Source organism: Patagioenas fasciata, chromosome 9, assembly GCF_037038585.1.
Source record: "Patagioenas fasciata isolate bPatFas1 chromosome 9, bPatFas1.hap1, whole genome shotgun sequence".
NCBI classification, from domain to species: domain Eukaryota; kingdom Metazoa; phylum Chordata; class Aves; order Columbiformes; family Columbidae; genus Patagioenas; species Patagioenas fasciata.
Genome location: NC_092528.1, coordinates 27,802,737 through 27,819,513, shown reverse-complemented (window position 1 = coordinate 27,819,513; position 16,777 = coordinate 27,802,737). Strand labels below are relative to the sequence as shown.

At 42.8% G+C, this 16,777-nt stretch overlaps 1 protein-coding gene across 2 annotated transcripts in view; it reads right to left on the bottom strand.

Annotated features, from left to right (window-relative positions):
* Positions 1–383: 383 nt before the first annotated feature.
* The window catches only part of GOLIM4 (golgi integral membrane protein 4), a 31,399-nt gene continuing 15,005 nt past the window's right edge, over positions 384–16,777 (bottom strand). Inside the window, exons 4-16 of one of the 2 annotated variants that reach the window (XM_065844609.2) lie at positions 16,628–16,681; positions 16,000–16,150; positions 14,490–14,572; positions 13,832–13,915; positions 10,853–11,020; positions 9,855–10,187; positions 8,528–8,745; positions 7,240–7,319; positions 6,642–6,754; positions 5,292–5,459; positions 4,512–4,580; positions 2,534–2,614; positions 384–2,266 (exon numbers count right to left, since the gene is read on the bottom strand). In XM_065844609.2, coding sequence (XP_065700681.1) covers positions 2,108–2,266; positions 2,534–2,614; positions 4,512–4,580; positions 5,292–5,459; positions 6,642–6,754; positions 7,240–7,319; positions 8,528–8,745; positions 9,855–10,187; positions 10,853–11,020; positions 13,832–13,915; positions 14,490–14,572; positions 16,000–16,150; positions 16,628–16,681 — 1,761 coding nt within the window. In that variant the 3' untranslated portion in view covers positions 384–2,107. The remainder of the gene's footprint in view (positions 2,267–2,533; positions 2,615–4,511; positions 4,581–5,291; positions 5,460–6,641; positions 6,755–7,239; positions 7,320–8,527; positions 8,746–9,854; positions 10,188–10,852; positions 11,021–13,831; positions 13,916–14,489; positions 14,573–15,999; positions 16,151–16,627; positions 16,682–16,777) is intronic. The other variant, XM_065844611.2, reaches the window with a different exon arrangement.

Below are 16,777 nucleotides of genomic sequence, written 5' to 3'. Positions count from 1 at the left end.
GGTTGTCAGGCATTGGAACAGGCTGCCCAGGGCAGTGGTGGAGTCACCATCCCTGGAGGGGTTTAAAAGGCGTTTAGACAAGGTTCTTAGGAACATGGTTTAGTGCTAGAGTGAGGTTATGGTTGGACTCGATGATCCTGAGTGTCTCTTTCAACCGGAATGGTTCTGTGATTCCCTTGCTCCAGCTGGAGAAGGGGCCTTGCCTGCCGTGATGATTTAAAGTGCACAAAACCCCCAGTATTGCTCATGGTGGCCCTAACGCTGCTCCGCTTGCCCCAAAATGCCGCTGTGGCTCCCAGCTCCTTCCCTCTCTCTGCCAGTCTCTCTGTTAACACAGGAAAACCACAGCAAACCCTCCCACTCGTGAAAGAGCGGTAACCATATTCTAGTTTATTGACTGCAGTCAAGTTTTATTATGCCTCAAATAATTAAATACTGCAACCGTGACATTAAAAATACAGGCCAATTTACCAAAATAATTGTATTCTGAAGATTATGTACATATTATACATTTTACAGTATCACGTAAACTTTTTTATACATAAGATAAATCTGATTTATGGTAACTAGAAAACCCAAAATACTTGCTAACAAAAATATTCCTATGAAACATAAGCACTGTGTCTGGGCCGTTTAGGAAAATTGCAAAGAAAGGAAACCAACTATAAACCATAACAAAATTGAGTTAGTAGAAAAATGAATTAAATTACATTCATATAAAAAGTTAAAACTAAAACCAATCCTATGCATCATTATTAAAAAAAAGGGAAAATCCCAAACCCTCTATTATATATTAACACAGACTTTCCTGGGGAGCTGCTGTGCGCCCCATTTCCAGCAATGGGGCAGAGCCTGGGAAATCCAGATTCCCCTTCTCCTTTTAACATATATTAAATAACTAGGGTGTGTACCAATACAAATATTGTATATAACCATGCACTGTGATTATGTTCATAGTAGCCTCCCAAGGCACAATGTTTGTGTCGTTCCCCCCCGCCCCCATTACATTTTGGCATGCAGTGCTAGAGGTGTCTGCTGTTCCCAAAATCTCCGTGGGACTTATCTCTAATCTCATTTTCCCACTAAGGGACACAGAAATCCTTCCAGCAAAGACCTACAAATAAATAAGTAAAAGAAGGTAAAGGCCTTAATTCAACATCTCACACCAATGGTGTCAACTCAGTTCCGATGCCTCAGCCTTCTCTGCAGTCTGAGGTGACGTCGTTAGATTCCTCCGGTCAAATATTTTATACATTAACTAGGACAACAAAATTGTTCCTCCTGTGAATCTTCATTCCTGCAACAGCTGTAGTGTTTTGATTTGGCATCGTGGATCTTCAAGTTTAAATTGGTTTCCAGCTCACATCTCATCTCGGCGTAGCACCATTTGCATTATCCGCTATGTAGTGCGTGTAATTGAAGTACCTAGATACGCTCATTAAAATAAATGCATAATTTAACTGCATATAAACAGCTGCCAAAACTAACAGCTGTTAACCTGGCTGTATTTTGAAGGCTTGTAAAACTTGCATATTTTATAACTGTTGTGTACCTCTAAAAGGCCTGGTCCCGCAAAGAGCTAGGCATGTGCTTATCTTCAAGGATTTGAATAATTAAATGAGATTATAATGAATGAAGCTACCCGTCGGCCTCCACGCCGGTCGTGCCTTGGGCGGAAAGGGCGGCCGCCCTTCGTCGTAAAAGCTGCGTCAAGGGCGACAATGAGAGTCGGAGCGATGAGTGTCGACTGGGTTTAGGCACTGGATATATTCCCTCAGATGTTGTGTGTATTGGCAATTAGACCAAACATCTGTCAGACTTGGACAGGGTGGAAGCGTCCAAAACAGCCTTTATAAAACATGCCCGGAATTATAAAAAAATTAAACCTAGATGACGCCTGTTTATGTACAGCTTTAATAGAAAAGAAATCCTAATCTAGAGTATCAAAATACCGTGTTCGTATAAACATATGAGAGCATCTAATAGAAAAGTAAGAAGTGTAAAACACAAACTTGTTTTTTGGAAATTAAATATCCTAAAAAGGTCGGGGTTTTGTTTTTTTTTAACAAAAAAACTAACTCGAAACACAGGAATTTGATTAAGAGGATTACATCTCCCCTCGTCTGCGAGTTTTTGCTGCAACAGCTCTGCCTTCCTCTTCCTCCTCCTCTTCCTCCTCATAATTTTCTTCATGAGCTTCTTTCTGGTTGTTTTCTTCTTGCATTTCTTGCTTTTGATCTGCCCTTCCGTTATTCTTTTCCTCTGCCTGATTGGGGGCAAAATATATATATATATACACACATATATATATATATATATATAAAACCCCCAAGAGATCCAGTGCAACTGCCAATTTCCTTACAGTTTACTCTGGAGCAAGGGACAGGAGTTGGACCCGATGGTCCTTGTGGAATCTGGGAATGATATTTTAAGGTCTACGATCTAAAGCAAGCTACAAGAATTATTCCGTACTGTTGGTGCGACACGATCGTGGTTGTGTGAAGTGTTTAACGTGGCTTTCCACGGTACTTACGTTGTCGTTGTTTTCACCGTATGGCTCTTCAGCGTTGCGTTCCAGTTCTCGTTTCTTCTCTTCGGTCAAGTCTTCCTGGATCTACAAAGCACAGAGATGTTCTGTATATTTTCATTTCCTTTAGAAAAGCAGCCTGTGGCATAAATGTGTATGTTTTCACAGCTATGCTTTTACAGAATGAGGATTCAAAAGATGGGGAGGAGAGGGCAGGGAGAGGTTAAAGGAGGAAAAAACCCAACCAACAATCAGGCAACTCACATCCTCTGATAACATATTCAACTACAGTTTTCACAGACCCTCTCATCACCAGGTAACACATTGAGATTGCCATTCCATGTTTTAATGTTAAATATAGATTATTTTCTCCTTCCTAGTGAGAGTGTCATTATCAACACTTTCTCCCTCTGCAGACTCCTAAAACTATCTCAGTTCCAATAGGTGATGCAGGTATTTAATGGTAACTTGTCCATGTTTTCCCAGCAGCTGAGTGATGCTCCTGGAAACCCACAAAAGAGCAAGGGGGGACTGGGAACAAATAACAATCTCCTCCAATTCTATCCTTGAAGAGAGTGCAGGCCGTACTCAGTCTGCTTTCCAGATGTTCAGATCTTGATCTATCACTCCTTTCTGGTACGTCAGCACTTTCCCTCGCTTCCATGTCCCTTTATGGTTAGGTGTAAACGTGAAAGAGGTGTGTTTTTTCAAAGTAAAGTTGATTTTTCTTTTGCAGAATGCTGTTGTGCACATCTGCTCCAAATGGAGCCCTGCTTCCATAAGGCCACACAGCTCTGCCCGTGGGAAAAAGCCGTTTCTCCCCACTGAGAAGTATTTGCCACTTTGTGGCCAGGGGAGGTGACAGCACCAAAAGCAGTAACGAGGCTGCTGCTTTGACGGGGCTCCCTCCCTCCAGATGCTGCTGCCACCTTCTCCCGAACAGCAGCAGCAACAGCATTCTCAGCAACATCAATAGCAAGAGTGTGTATTTGTTATAATATTTATTATAAGAGCAGTTGCTTGTGAGCAGGAGGGAGATCTAGGATAAAGTTTTGAACAACAGCGATGTACAATATTCAAGTCAACCTACTCAAGAAATGATTCCTGATTACAGGATCTTAACTCTTGAGTGCTCATTCAATCACTGCTTGCTCTTTAATACTTCCAGTAAGCACACGAGCCCTTTATGAAACGTGTATTAAATTACTTCCTGTAAGCCATAGAGTAGTTGCCAAAGCCCAAATATTCCCAGTTCTTAATGACCTGGTTTGATTTAAGTAACTGTATTTTGAACTGGTGACTTCTAAGTGCATTCCATCTAATCCAGACAAAGTGGTTCCCATAATGGAGTAATGAGTAGCTGCTTCTGTTGCTTTTTGTAAATCACTGCATATGAAGTGGAAAACAGCAATGGATTGGGAACGTACTGAGGGACTGCAGGGCAGCTTATGCTCCTGTGTGCGTAACGAGCGTGCCCTTCAACATGGGAAGGAACAAGTCCCTTCCCCTCCTTCTCTCCTCCAGTTCAAAGCGATGTGGTAACGGCTTCCTGACCGTTTGCACAAATAGTAGGGGCGTATGTAGCTTGGATTGCTTAGGAGGAGCACAGATAGATCACAGAGCTAAGGACTGAGCAACTGGCCAAGGAAGCACTTTGCCCAGAACAGCAGTGTGTGATTAGAGATGCAAAGTTAATGAGGTTTGCAGAGACTTGAAGTTGTCCAGAATTTTTCCTTGTGTTGTAAATGGTTTAATCTTTTCAATTATTGCACAATTAACACCACGTTGCACGCAAGACTAATGGATTGCAGTGCAAGAGTAATGATAAATTGTGTCCAGAAGTGGACGGCAGAGACTTCCAAGCTTTCACACAGTCAAAGAGAATTGGGCTCATTTTGCAGTTATAGATGATGTCACCATTGAATGGTAATGGAGATGTGCTGTGATACCTGAGGCCACCTACACTTCATATCCATTTTCTTACCTCCTCTTCTCCCTCTTCCTGGTATTGTTCATCCACATTATCCTCCTGCTGGTCAGGATTTCCTGCCATCTGCAGAAAGATAACATAAAAATTCAGTTTATGTGTGTGCCTGTTAACTGTAGAAGACTGAAAGTTAAAGCTTCTTGTTCTGGAACGAAAACTTTATGCAAAGCTAAAGTAACAGTAATAGCATAAGAAGTTATAGTGCCTTTATTAGCATTAATGATAGCCTAGCTACATGATTTAGAACTGCCCTAATTTGAAAAATAGGAGGATGATTATAATAAAAACCACTTGACAGAATAAAGCAAGACTTTCCATACTAAGTAGGAAGACACAGAAATATTCACGCCATTAAAGATCAACGCCATAAAAATACAGATTATTTCTGCCTAGAGGAGTTTACAGTTGAAACAGGGTTGAAATGCACAGCGTTCACTGGAATGGCCACAGAAGGAAGGTGACACCGCTGCCTACAGGCGACCGAGTGCTGGTGACATGGAAGCGGCACAGAAGGGATTTGTGCAAAGACAGAGATTGTACGAGCGGGTGTTCTTGTGGGGACTTGTGTGAAGGGAAATATGGGGGCCCTGAACTACAGAACCTCGCTGAGGGGAGCCCGGGATGACAAACAAACCAGGGTAATTCCTCACTTCTACCTGCACACATCATATGTGGCTTAAGAGATATTGAAAAAACCCAAGTTGAGTGTTCCCTGGTCAAGCTGTGCCACACTGTCCTCAGAAAGGACCTACAGATGCTCCCTTTCCCCGTACTGACCACGAGGTGCTCTTCCATTCCCGGAGGTCCTTGTTTCTGACCCGTTTCCTTGTGCTTTTCGTTTTCATCTGGTAGGTTTTCTTCTCTCTCTTGCTCAGCTTCCTCAAATTCGTCCTCTCCCTGATTGTTGGGGTCATCAGCAGGATTCACATCTTCCACGGCTGCCTTCTGTAATTTTCAGAAATGAATGTTAAATATGTATTTTATCAAACTGTTTCAGCTGAAAGCTCCCCCAGCCTGAGCTGTGTTAAAGCCAACTCTGTACCCAGTGAAACCAGCTGCAATCTGTCCAAAGGCATCAGGGGCCACCAGACCAAACCTGAGCCTGTGCAGAAGTGTCAGTTCTTGAGAGCAAAAGTGCGTTAGCGCTGAACGCAGAACTGCGGCCTGGGGATCTCTCTGCTGGAACACGCACTGCAGCTGATGACTTATTTCACAGAGGCTGCTGAACTCCTCCTGTTTACTCCCTACCTGACAACTGGCAATGCCTGATAAGACCAGGTGAAAAAAGATAAAGAGTTTAAACGCTCACGGCTCAAAAGAGCTGATGGGATCTTTGAGTACCAGTCTGCTCTGCAATACTGACCTTCTCTACATCTAACAAAACAAAACGACACAACGCTCGTTTTTCATCATAATTTGCCATTCAGAAAAGAAGCATTTTAGTTCTGCTTATCATTCAGTAAAAGCATTTATGGTATCTTTATAGCTGACAAGTTAAAGATCCTTTAGAAATATTTACTATACAACTTAATGTGCTGAGGTGGGGGGGAGTAAAGATGATACTTGATGTTCCACAACACCAAGTGAGAGGGAACCTGGGGAAAGGCACAGGACTGGATCTTGTGCATCCAGATCTCTGTGCAGTTGATACCATGTTCATTGCTGGAGTACGTTCTCATTTCAAGATCTCACACTTCTTCTGTACTGACTCCAGCTGCTTGCAGTAGCTATTGAGTTGGCTCTTACCCTCTTAACTAATGACAGCATGAAAAATACTGTCATTGTTCTTTTTCACTGCCCACCAGTGAGTTACTCCTGTTATTTTTTTGACTCCAACTTTACCCCTTTAAGTCCCAGCTAAGCCCAAATCCTTCCTCCCACCTAAAGCGCAGATCAAAGGAATGTAGACAAGCGAGTTGCTTCCAACAAGGAAACTCTTTTTGGTTTCTTCTCAAATCAGTAAGGACAACTTTAAATAGATACAGATGCAGTTTTAAGCTGTCAAACTTGTCTTCCTAGCAGACCTCTGGTTCATCTTATTTCTGTAATGCGCAATTATGTCAGATGAGATTCTGGGTTTTCACTTCAGTAACGACTGCAACCCATAGTGTCTTAATTCATACTCACTGATTCATCAGCCTGCTGATTTTCGACTTGACGTTCCGGTTCTTGCTGTTCATTTGCATTATTTTGATCTTCGTCTTCACCTTCATCCTGGTGCTGATTGTCACGTTCATAAGCTGACAAATTTTTGATATTATTAATGTATTACAGCAGTTTCTACATAGCCTTTTTAAGAGCCTCCTATATAGCAGCTTCTATATGGGCTTTTAGCAGCAGGCTAGCCTTTATCTAAAGAGCTTTCCTAAACACATAACGCTAATGGAATTGTTTTACTGCTAGTAGGAAACTGGCACTGATACATTATCGAATTCGAAGAGATCAAACAAAATCACAGGCAAAGCCAGGAATGTGACCAAGATCCACAAAGCTCTATCCTAGTAGCTCAATCAAGAGGAGACTTCATTTCAAGAATGTGGATATGATTTTATTAATCCCTGTATTCCAGTCAGCTCAGCCAGTGTTATTTCAGCTTCTGGTTTTAAATTAAGAATTTATATTTCGCTCGAACCCAAACTGGATATGAAATGAATATTAAAATCTCGCATGAAAGGGAGTACAGAGGGAACCTGTGAAAGTGGTAGGGACACACATTTTCTCTTACCTCCTTCCTCTTCCCGAGTACCTTGCTCTTCTTCCCCTTGTACAATATCATGGTCCATGTTTTCATAATGACTCTGTTGGCTGAGATAATGAAACGCAAAGACATCATTTCAGTTTCAAAAAAGTGTGGCTTTGCTTTAATAAACAAAGCACCCCACTGCATCTCTGCCTCTCCCAGCTCCTGCCAGAATGGGTTTTAGTTTAGCTTTCTGTTACCTATTTTTATTACTGTTTTTTCCCCATCACCTTTCCTGAAAGAAGATATACATTGTAGAACAAACTTTCTTATCCTACTATACAACTTCTGGGCTTGTATTTCTCCATATATAAGTGGGATCCGCCTTGTATTTTCAAGACTCCTAAGCTAGCGTATAGCATATATATAATATATTCCATAACCAAGGCACCGATACTGTGAACTGGGAGCAAAGAGCCTCTCAGATAAAGTCTCTTACAGACAGACTGCACGGATTAGTTATTTTGTTGAATAAGCAGTTTTAGCTTTCACCTTGAAAGGGGTTTACTTGTGTGGTTGTTCTTGCAGGACTGAATATTTTGACTAGCAAGTTATGAAAGGCTCGTACCAAAACCCTTTTAGAATACGGGTCAAGTTAATAATTAATTTTAAATGTTTCAGCAAGGAAAATTCAATGGGCTTAAGATTCCAAAAGACAAAATAAAATGTCACTAACAATTTCAAACTAAGCAGCAGCATAAGGTAAAATGACAGGAGGGTGAAAGGCATGTAGAAGCTGCAATATCATGAAATAACTGCATTCAGAAGAACTTTCTGACAGTAACAGGCGATGGCTTCTCCTGAAATCATGCTTTTGTCCCTACAATGCAAATACCACTAGTCACTCTTGCCCAGAAAGTCCTCATGGAATTATTTAAAAACAGCATCTCACATTTAAAAGGAATTTTAGCTTGGGTACTTAATGCATATTTGATACTGGAGCTCCTCAGTACAACAAGATCATAATTGCTGCTTAGCGGAAAATAATTACTAATTTAAAGCGGGCTTTAAGACCAGGGGTATTGGATGCCAGAAGCCCCTGAGTAGTGCTCCAGAATCCAGAGGCTTCCATTGGAAAAGGAAAAAATGAAAACTAGGAGGGAAAAGCCCTGAAAATAGCAATCGGATTCATCCTTGGAATGAGGCTCAATGAATTTAGGATCTGGGCAGCGTGGGGTTATGGCATTAAACCACCCCATTTTCAAAGGTGCTGTGGTGGAAGCCATAAAACCCGGAGCACCGACCGTGCCAAACTCACGTAAAAGAATTTAACCTTAGCTGGTTTTTATAGAGTTTTTCTCCTTCTTGTGCCTGTTGGTGCAGCTGAAGCTCTTGGAGCTGTTGCTGCCGCAGGAGCTGCTGGTGCAGCGACTCCTGCTGCTCCCGGAGCTGCCCGGCCTCCTCCGCTCTTTGGGCCGCAAGGTGTTGCTGCTCCACTTGTTCTTCGTAAGCTGCCTTATGTCTCTTTGTTACGGCTCTTGTCGACGTTATCTGTCAAGGAAACGCGTTAGTCATTAATCACAATGATCAGACACAAGCACGCAGGAACCTGTGACAAGAGGGAAAATTAGGCAGATGCCACATGTAGAATTACAGCAAAGTTATTTTGAGTTTTCTTGCTTCTGCTTAATTACTTTTTGAACACCGAGTGGAAGTGTTTGTGGAGGACATGGGGAAGGAAGAGGGGATGATGGGCTGGGGGAAGCCATGCTTTTCCTAAACATCAATACCCCCCCAACATATTACCAGTCAAAGGAAGTTTTGATGGCTGATAAGACAGCAAATACACATCCACTGATTTAGCTGGTAATTTCAGTAGGGGTTGCTTTGAGCCTTAAATGAGACACTGCACGTTTTTATACAGTCGGCAGTAACTTTAAGTCCGGTTTCACAGCTTAACCTCTTGCTGCTGTTCTAATCCACTGCACCTCTCCAACAGCGGCTTCTCATCCCACTGGGGTCACACAATTCATCCGCTAGGACAGTGTGTACAAAGCCTAAGGTGAGACCAGTAAAATCTATTTGCTGCTGGAGATCCGATCTAGAATGTAAATCCAAGATTTGCTGGTTTTATTTAGAGCTGCACAGAGCAAGACTTGTTGCCGTGCACTGATTTCCCCTGGCTATTTCAGTCGTGTTCATCTTGCTGTTAAATTTTCCTGTCAAACGACAGCGAGCATTTAGATGGAAATATGTTTACAGAAGGCAGGTATATCTGATAAGGAAATGCTCTGCAATTTGCTGAGGTTCATCAAATGAGTAATGATGCAGGACAGGTCTCCAGCAGAGTGCTCGAGTCTCATTCTCTCTTCTTCCCATCAGCTACTATCGTCCTCAAATTTAAAGATGGGACCCAACCTGACTGCTCTTTCAGTCCATCAGCAGAATTAATGTTAATTGAGCTGCCTCTGGTGAGCACACGTGTGTGCTGAAGTTGAGCCTCAGTTCTGTACACCCAAGTGCTTTGAATCCCTAATTTTCTATAAATATGACACTGATTCGACCTAGAAATAGGCGAGTGTAATTCAGGGCCAGCAATGACAAGAGCTGCCTCCATTTAAACAGCAAAGCTAATCAATTAGTAGAAGAGAGCTCTGTACCTCTGAATGAAGATGATCACCCAACATGTTGGTCTCTTCTTCTTTCTGTTCCTGTTTTTGCCACTCGTGCTCTTCTGGCGCTTGATCCTGTTCCTCCTCCAAGCGCTCAGGCTGACCCGCCTGCTCCATTTCTTCCTCTTCAAGTTCTTTCTTGCGTTCCTCTTCAACTCGATCAACACGTTGCTCATCATCCTCCCCAGCTTCTTGTTGCTCCTGAATATTCAGTTCTTTGGCAGGCTGGCCCTCGTGAGCCCTTCCCTGCAGATTAAAAGACTCAGCTCTGTCGTCTTTTTCCTGGATATTTACTTCTTCTCTCTCTTTTGGCTTCTCGTTCTGCAAAACATACACAAGATGACGTGTGCACAAGATATGAAGGACTTCATGTCCTCAAGAGAGCCAAGGAAAGCCACAGACGCTGTACAATTGCGTCAGGAAGTAGGTTACACCTCGTTTGACCTGAAGTGGAACAAAACTATCACAATTCTGTATCTACAAAGCAAACTTTGTCGCTTTATCTCCTGTAGGTTCTGCTGGCCAAGAACTGGTGTAAAGCAAAACCGCAACTGAGATTGTAGCTTCTAGAGTTCACCCACACTTTGCTTTTTGTTTCTTTTTGAACATCTGGTGGTGTGCCCATTTTAAATATAGCGACTTAAAGCGCGCCACTGAAACTCCATAAAGCACGTGAAAAGACAACTTCTTCAGAACTTGTTAAAGCTTTTTAGTGACATGAGATACACAAAGTTTTAGAGGCTGCTTATTATTCAAAAAATTAAAACTTTGAAACAGTTTACATAAGCCAGTTTTAAACGCGTTTATGTTCACGGCAGGAGAGGTCATCATGGATAAATTTTCCTACTGCTCAAGGAGATTAAACTGCTCCTTGCCGCTTTGCTCAAGATCTGACAGGCGCGTACAATTAAATGTAGGCTTGTAATGGAAGTTAAGCAGAGAGATGGCGTTTTGGTGAAGCAAAACCACATCCTAGAGCTCGGTACCTGGCGCTGCTGCTCGGCCGCGGCCCCGCGGAGCGTTGGGAGGTGGCTGCGGGGAGACGCCGCTCGCACCTTGGGCTCCTCCTCGGCCCGCTCGGGCTTCTCGGCCTGCCGGAAACTCGGCATCTTGTTGAGCGTGTCCTTCAGCTGTTTGTATTCGTCCACCTGGGACTAAAGGCAAGGCGTTAATTACAGCGTGTCCAAATCAACGTCTTAATAAAATGTAGGCGCCTCGGAGTGAGCTTGCTGGCAAGACACATGGTAGAAAAGGCTCTATACGCATCACAGCGAATACCAGGGAGGAGAAGGGATGGGAGCTTTTAAAATTGTTTCCACGCACGAGAAAGCATTGATTCATCGCGATCTTTTCAGCCAAAGTGCACATGCATATGAAGTGTATTAGAAAAATCTCTGTGGGACAAAGACAAAGACTTGTTTTATTCATGCCAAGCAGGAGAATTGTCAAAAGGGGATGATGCAGCTTTTTTTGGCGGACTAAAGCAGGAGAAATGGAGAGCGCCACAACTTCTCCTTGACTGGTGGAAAGAAATGCAGTTCGTTCATAAACAGTAGATTAAAAGTGTGTATATACTTGTCATAAAAACGCCAAATCCTCAACATTTAGACAGGTGTTCCACAAGACAACAGCCAACATACAGAAGTGAGGCAAAGGAAGTCACAGTATGTTGTTAGTGAAGAGAAAGGAAAAGAAAAAAAGAGAGGAAAATGTAAATTTCTAAAGTCTTCCTGAAATGCAACAGTAAAATGTTGTAATTTGATTTGCTTTTTAACTTTGGACAAGATCAGGATACTTTCAAAAGGCTTTAAGGTCCTGTATGAGAATCCAGACTGGTTGGTACACCGGTCCCTGTCTATACAGCAGATATATAGGAAAGATTATCTCAAAGTCAAGGTTTTGAGATGGACAGGGCTTAGAAAAGCTGACCCAGATCCCCACAAGAGGGCTCCTCTGTTGCTCCAGTGGAGGTGGTGGGTGTATTTCATAATCCTTTTTTTAAAACTCAGCTTAAAAATCGGCTGCAGTTGCTGCTCGGTGACTGCGTATGTCATTTAGTGTGTTCTGTGGTATCATAGCAATCAATAGTACAGCAGACAGGCACGATGCATTGATGTACAATGCATAATATACGAAACAACATCCACAGTGCTACAGATTGACATGATGCGAAGCACAACAGCTCCGAAGCCAGACGCACCTCGAAGCATCTTCGAAAGCCTAAGGCATCCATTAAAACAGACAGGCCTAAAAGCAAAGCAGAATGCACAGAAATTACTCTTGTCCTTCCGCAGGGATACTTCTGCTTCCTGATTAACTGCTGGAGAGGCCAGGAAGAAATTTGGGAGGAAAAAGTAGTATTCATTTAACACAAGGCTAATGCACAGGTCCCTGATTTTTCTGTTTTCTACCCCACTCGCTGCCCATGCAGAGACTAATTACTGAGATATTCAAACAGTGCACGTCCAGATCAGAATTCAAGTGCTCCGATCTCCTGCACGAGTCACTAAGCTGAACATTACAATTCAAGGCCACAGCCTAAAAGGTATTAATAGTGACAAAGAGACAGGGTTTATAACAACATGTAATGAATCCGTCTGGCAGTTTGAGCTGTGGAGAAGCACAAAGATTACAACGCCTTAAAGATTCAGCTCACAAATTCATTAGTGTGTTGATTACTGTATATTTAATGTCTGGAATACACTTAGAAATAGAGGGGTCATTTATTGAGCTGTGTTTTGTAATCCCTGGTGAACTTTGTGTAGCTGGTTTGCAGGAGAAACTACGCAAGTTGTGCTAAATACCTCCTGTTCTAAGAGGATGTGCGAGGTTCTTCTGTTGAAGGAAAGGTTTTCCATATGATAAATGCCACATTCTGATTGCAGATGGAAAGGTTCGGTGTGACGCAGGTTTTCTGGTTAAAGAACTGATTCAAAGCCAGGAGAAGTAAATGGAGCTTCCCTTTGGATTTGGGTGAACCTAAAATCAGACCCTGCATCATCTGCCCTTGTGGAGTTCCAGATGTTTGCAGACACACACCAAGCAGCTGACAGGGCTGGGGGAGAAGAGCTTAAAATAAACTGCCAGCATCTTTTAGTACTGGAAATTAGGATTCTTCATATATTTAGAGTATGAGGGACTTTTCTAGTCTCTCCCTATTTTTTTTAATATCTACATATATTGCCAAGCACAGCTGGGGGGAAGAAAAGATCCAACACTTTTAATGCTGCTAATGATCTAGTGGACTGTGAAAATATTTACGTGAAGAAAATGAGTGAGGAATAAAACTCACTTCACACCGCCTCATTGCCTTTCCCCCTAATCCTTCCTCAACAACCTCCCTTTGCTCCAACATTGCTCCCTCTTGCAGAGTCCCCGTGGCCCACGCGGCTGGGACTGGGACGGCCCAGGGAATCCGCAATGGTCGTGCAGAGTTTGCGCTTCATGGATGGTTCACTTGAAAACGATTTTAGAAAATGCTGCTGCTTCTTTTTAACTAATTTGAGTTCCCCCTGGAGTTTACGTTCCTCCATATATACTCTACCTTTGTTGCACTGATGTGTAGAGCTTTATAGACCTCCCAGTCGTAAACAAAAAGAGATTTTATCATCAGCATCCAGGTCTTCATAATGATACGTGTGAATGTCAGAGTGTGGGATGTTAAACTAATGGAAGTTCTATCAGAAAAGACAGAGAAAGGTATTTGACAGCTCTCATGGAAGCAGAGATTCTCTTCTTATCGGTAACACATGCACTCTTGTGCCTGTAACGCAGCTTTTTGTTATCCGACAGCCCTACGATTTGTTGCAGCTGCTTAAGAGCGAGCCCTGAAGTCATGCACCTCCCTGCCTGTGCAGCCTCCCCATGCCAAGGGCTCCATGCACAACGGGACAGTCAGCTGAACTTGGACAAAAATCAAGTTTTAGGAAGGTTAGAGCTTAGCAGAAGCTGCTTTCCTTTCTGACCTGTGCAGCAGCTAGTGCACTCCTGTGGTCTTCCAATGTCACTACAAGCTGGTTGTGTTGGGAGAGTAAGTTCTTATGCTGTTGCTACACAAAAAGAAGAACATGACATGTTTCACGTAAAGTGCATTCTAAAGGTAAATTGGGTAGCCTGGGGGATTTTGGACTAGGAAGATAATTCAATTTATTTTGAAAAGAAAATCCTGAGTTGGAATGACAGCATTTATTTATTTAACATGGAATGCATATTAAAAATGCGGGGAAAGCGAGCATGCCAGGAAAGAAAATTTGGAGGCCAGAATTTGTGTAACTAAAATAAAGTTGGAGACGTTGATGAGGGTTTTTAAAAGAATAGAGCTGGAAAACATTGATTTCAGCAAGCTTGGTTTGCCAAAACACAATCCTTAACTTGCAAAGTCAAATTGACAATTCCAATTTTTATACTGAACACTTCTCATCCAATTATTTTCTTTTTTAATGAGCACGTACGTCAAGTGCAGGTGGCAAAAGACAAGAAATGCAGTTCAGCCGCATTCCTCTCCTTTTTGCCACATAACAGAAACTGCAAGTCTTCAGCACAGCCCATTTCTGGCTTGGTGAAACTCAGGAATATTTTCTTTTTCCTAATGGTCTTAAGCATTGTCTGCAAAGCCAAGCCTACCTTGACATCTTGTAGCTGGGTGTGAATGTCCTGGTGAGCTTTTCTCAACTGTCTGTTCTCCTCTCGTAAGTTATACAGGGATTCTGTTCAAAAGAAATGACACGCAGAATTTAACCCCTGTCGGATTTATAATACTAAATTAAGCACCAGAATTAAGACTCAAAGGCAAGCTACGCAAAATCCTACACAACTGCTATAGTAAAAACTGATTAGAGTAACAGTAAGGTTTGCTTATAGAATCATTTTGGTTGGAAGAGACCCTTAGGATCATAAAGTCCAACCCTAACCCAACTCTAGCACTAAACCATGTCGATAAGAACCTCATTTAAGCACCTTTTAATCACCCCCAGGGATGGTGACTCCACCACTGCCCTGGGCAGCCTGTTCCAATGCTTGACAGCCCTTTCTGGGAAGAATCTTTTCCGAATATCTAATCTGAACCTTACATTCCATCTCTCCCCAGTCTTACATTTTCAAGTAGAAAACTGTAAAATTTCATCAAATTTTATACTAGAGCAGCCAGCCAGCAACTGGAAATCTGCAGCCTGCTCAGAGTGGGGAATGCACACAGCACAATTCACTCTGGCGAGTGAGAATTTGATGTCGTAGGACTCAGTTATTCTTTTGGGAGAGGTGCCCAGATGGCCAGAATCCTTAAGCTTTTCCATTCTGGGACTGGGGAGAGGGCTTCTCTTCCAACTTTGGACACCATGTGGATGTGGAATATTGCGAGCGGACATGGGCAACCTCTTCCCATGCTCCAAAGCTGCCAGGCAGCAATCCAGCTTGGTCCGTGAGCTCTGTGACCCCATCCCTGCTGTCACGCCAAGGCAGAACTAATAAACACAGCCTCCCCCTGCAAATGGCCCCAAAACCAACTCATGGCAGAAAGTGGCTGAAGGCCCTTGATGGGGAGACCCTCATCCTTTTGCTCTGTGCAATTGTGTAATTAGGACTGGAGAGGTCTGCAGGCTGCAAAGAATCTCTTTAGTAGGAAACTGGAGGCTAAGAATAAAAAATGAAGAATTCATCATCTAAGTATACAACACATTTCAGAGAAGATGATGGAGAAAAAAGTGAGGTCTAAAATGTAAAGTCACTTAATTAAGAAACTCAAATCTCTCTGATGGAAGTGGCAAATAGTCTTAGATTACTCTCTCTTGTAAATGAAAGGTAAAGAGGTAAACCTATTTTCCAGGTTTATAGGTTTTTAGAACTAAAACTTGGAACTAAAAATGAAGGACTGCATAAAGCAGCCTCTGACACTTGATGGGCTTTTGAGTGCTGCGTTTCTTACTATTTCTCAAATCTAGATGGAAACACGAAGTATGAATCAATTTCAGAAAGAGGCCACAGAAAGTCATCAATAAAATGGAGCTTATAAGGGGCATAAGATGCTTGAGTGCCCTGTGAGTGAGAACAAAGACAATGCCGTCCTGCCTCACGTCACACAAAACACAGTGACACATGCACGTATTAACGTGGGCAGCCAGACACAGGTTGCGTGTACCCTTCAGCTTAGAGATCTCCTGCTCTTTTTCCTGCTGCAGTTGTAGGTATCGCTCCTTGTGATCGCTGAATGTTCTGCTGAACTCCTCTCCTTGTTTTCGGTGATCTTCCTCAAGGTCAGCATGCTGTTTCTTCAGTTCTTCGTGTTGACTCTGCAAATAGCAAGTCAGACACTGGAACAGGTCTGTTATCTGCATATCTGGCTAATACTGTCTTTGGCAATTTGTTAAATAAGTCCAGATGAATAGGAAGCATTCCTAACAATAAGCTTATTATTCAAAGCATGCATATTGCAGCTCATCTCAACACAAAACGATCTGTGATGAGGAGTCTCCTGTTCTTGGGCTACGTCACCTCACCCCGCAGCTGCCCTGTCCCACGTGTCTAAGAAATTCCTTACGTGCCAAAGTACGTAAAGTCTGATAAGTCAGTGGTCCATATGAGTAATTACATTTGATAAGATTAAATAATGCACTAGGTAAAAGGGCAGTATATAATCTCTTAAGGCTGCCGTTGTAAGAGGAAGGCAGTGTCGATGGACGGACGTTCTGCAGAACGTCACCAGAAGCCAGCGAGGCCACGTGTCCCCGACACCGGTGTCCTGTGAAACGGGGGGCTCGGTCACCCACCTTCAACATCTGGTGTTGGACGCTCAGCGCGCTGTATCGGCTGTTTGAGTCTTGCTGCAAAACAAAAACCCTGGAGTTAAACAGAACAATTCTGTCACTCCTGCAGCCTCAGGACATGCAGGCTCCCAGGAGTTACAAACCTAGGGACAC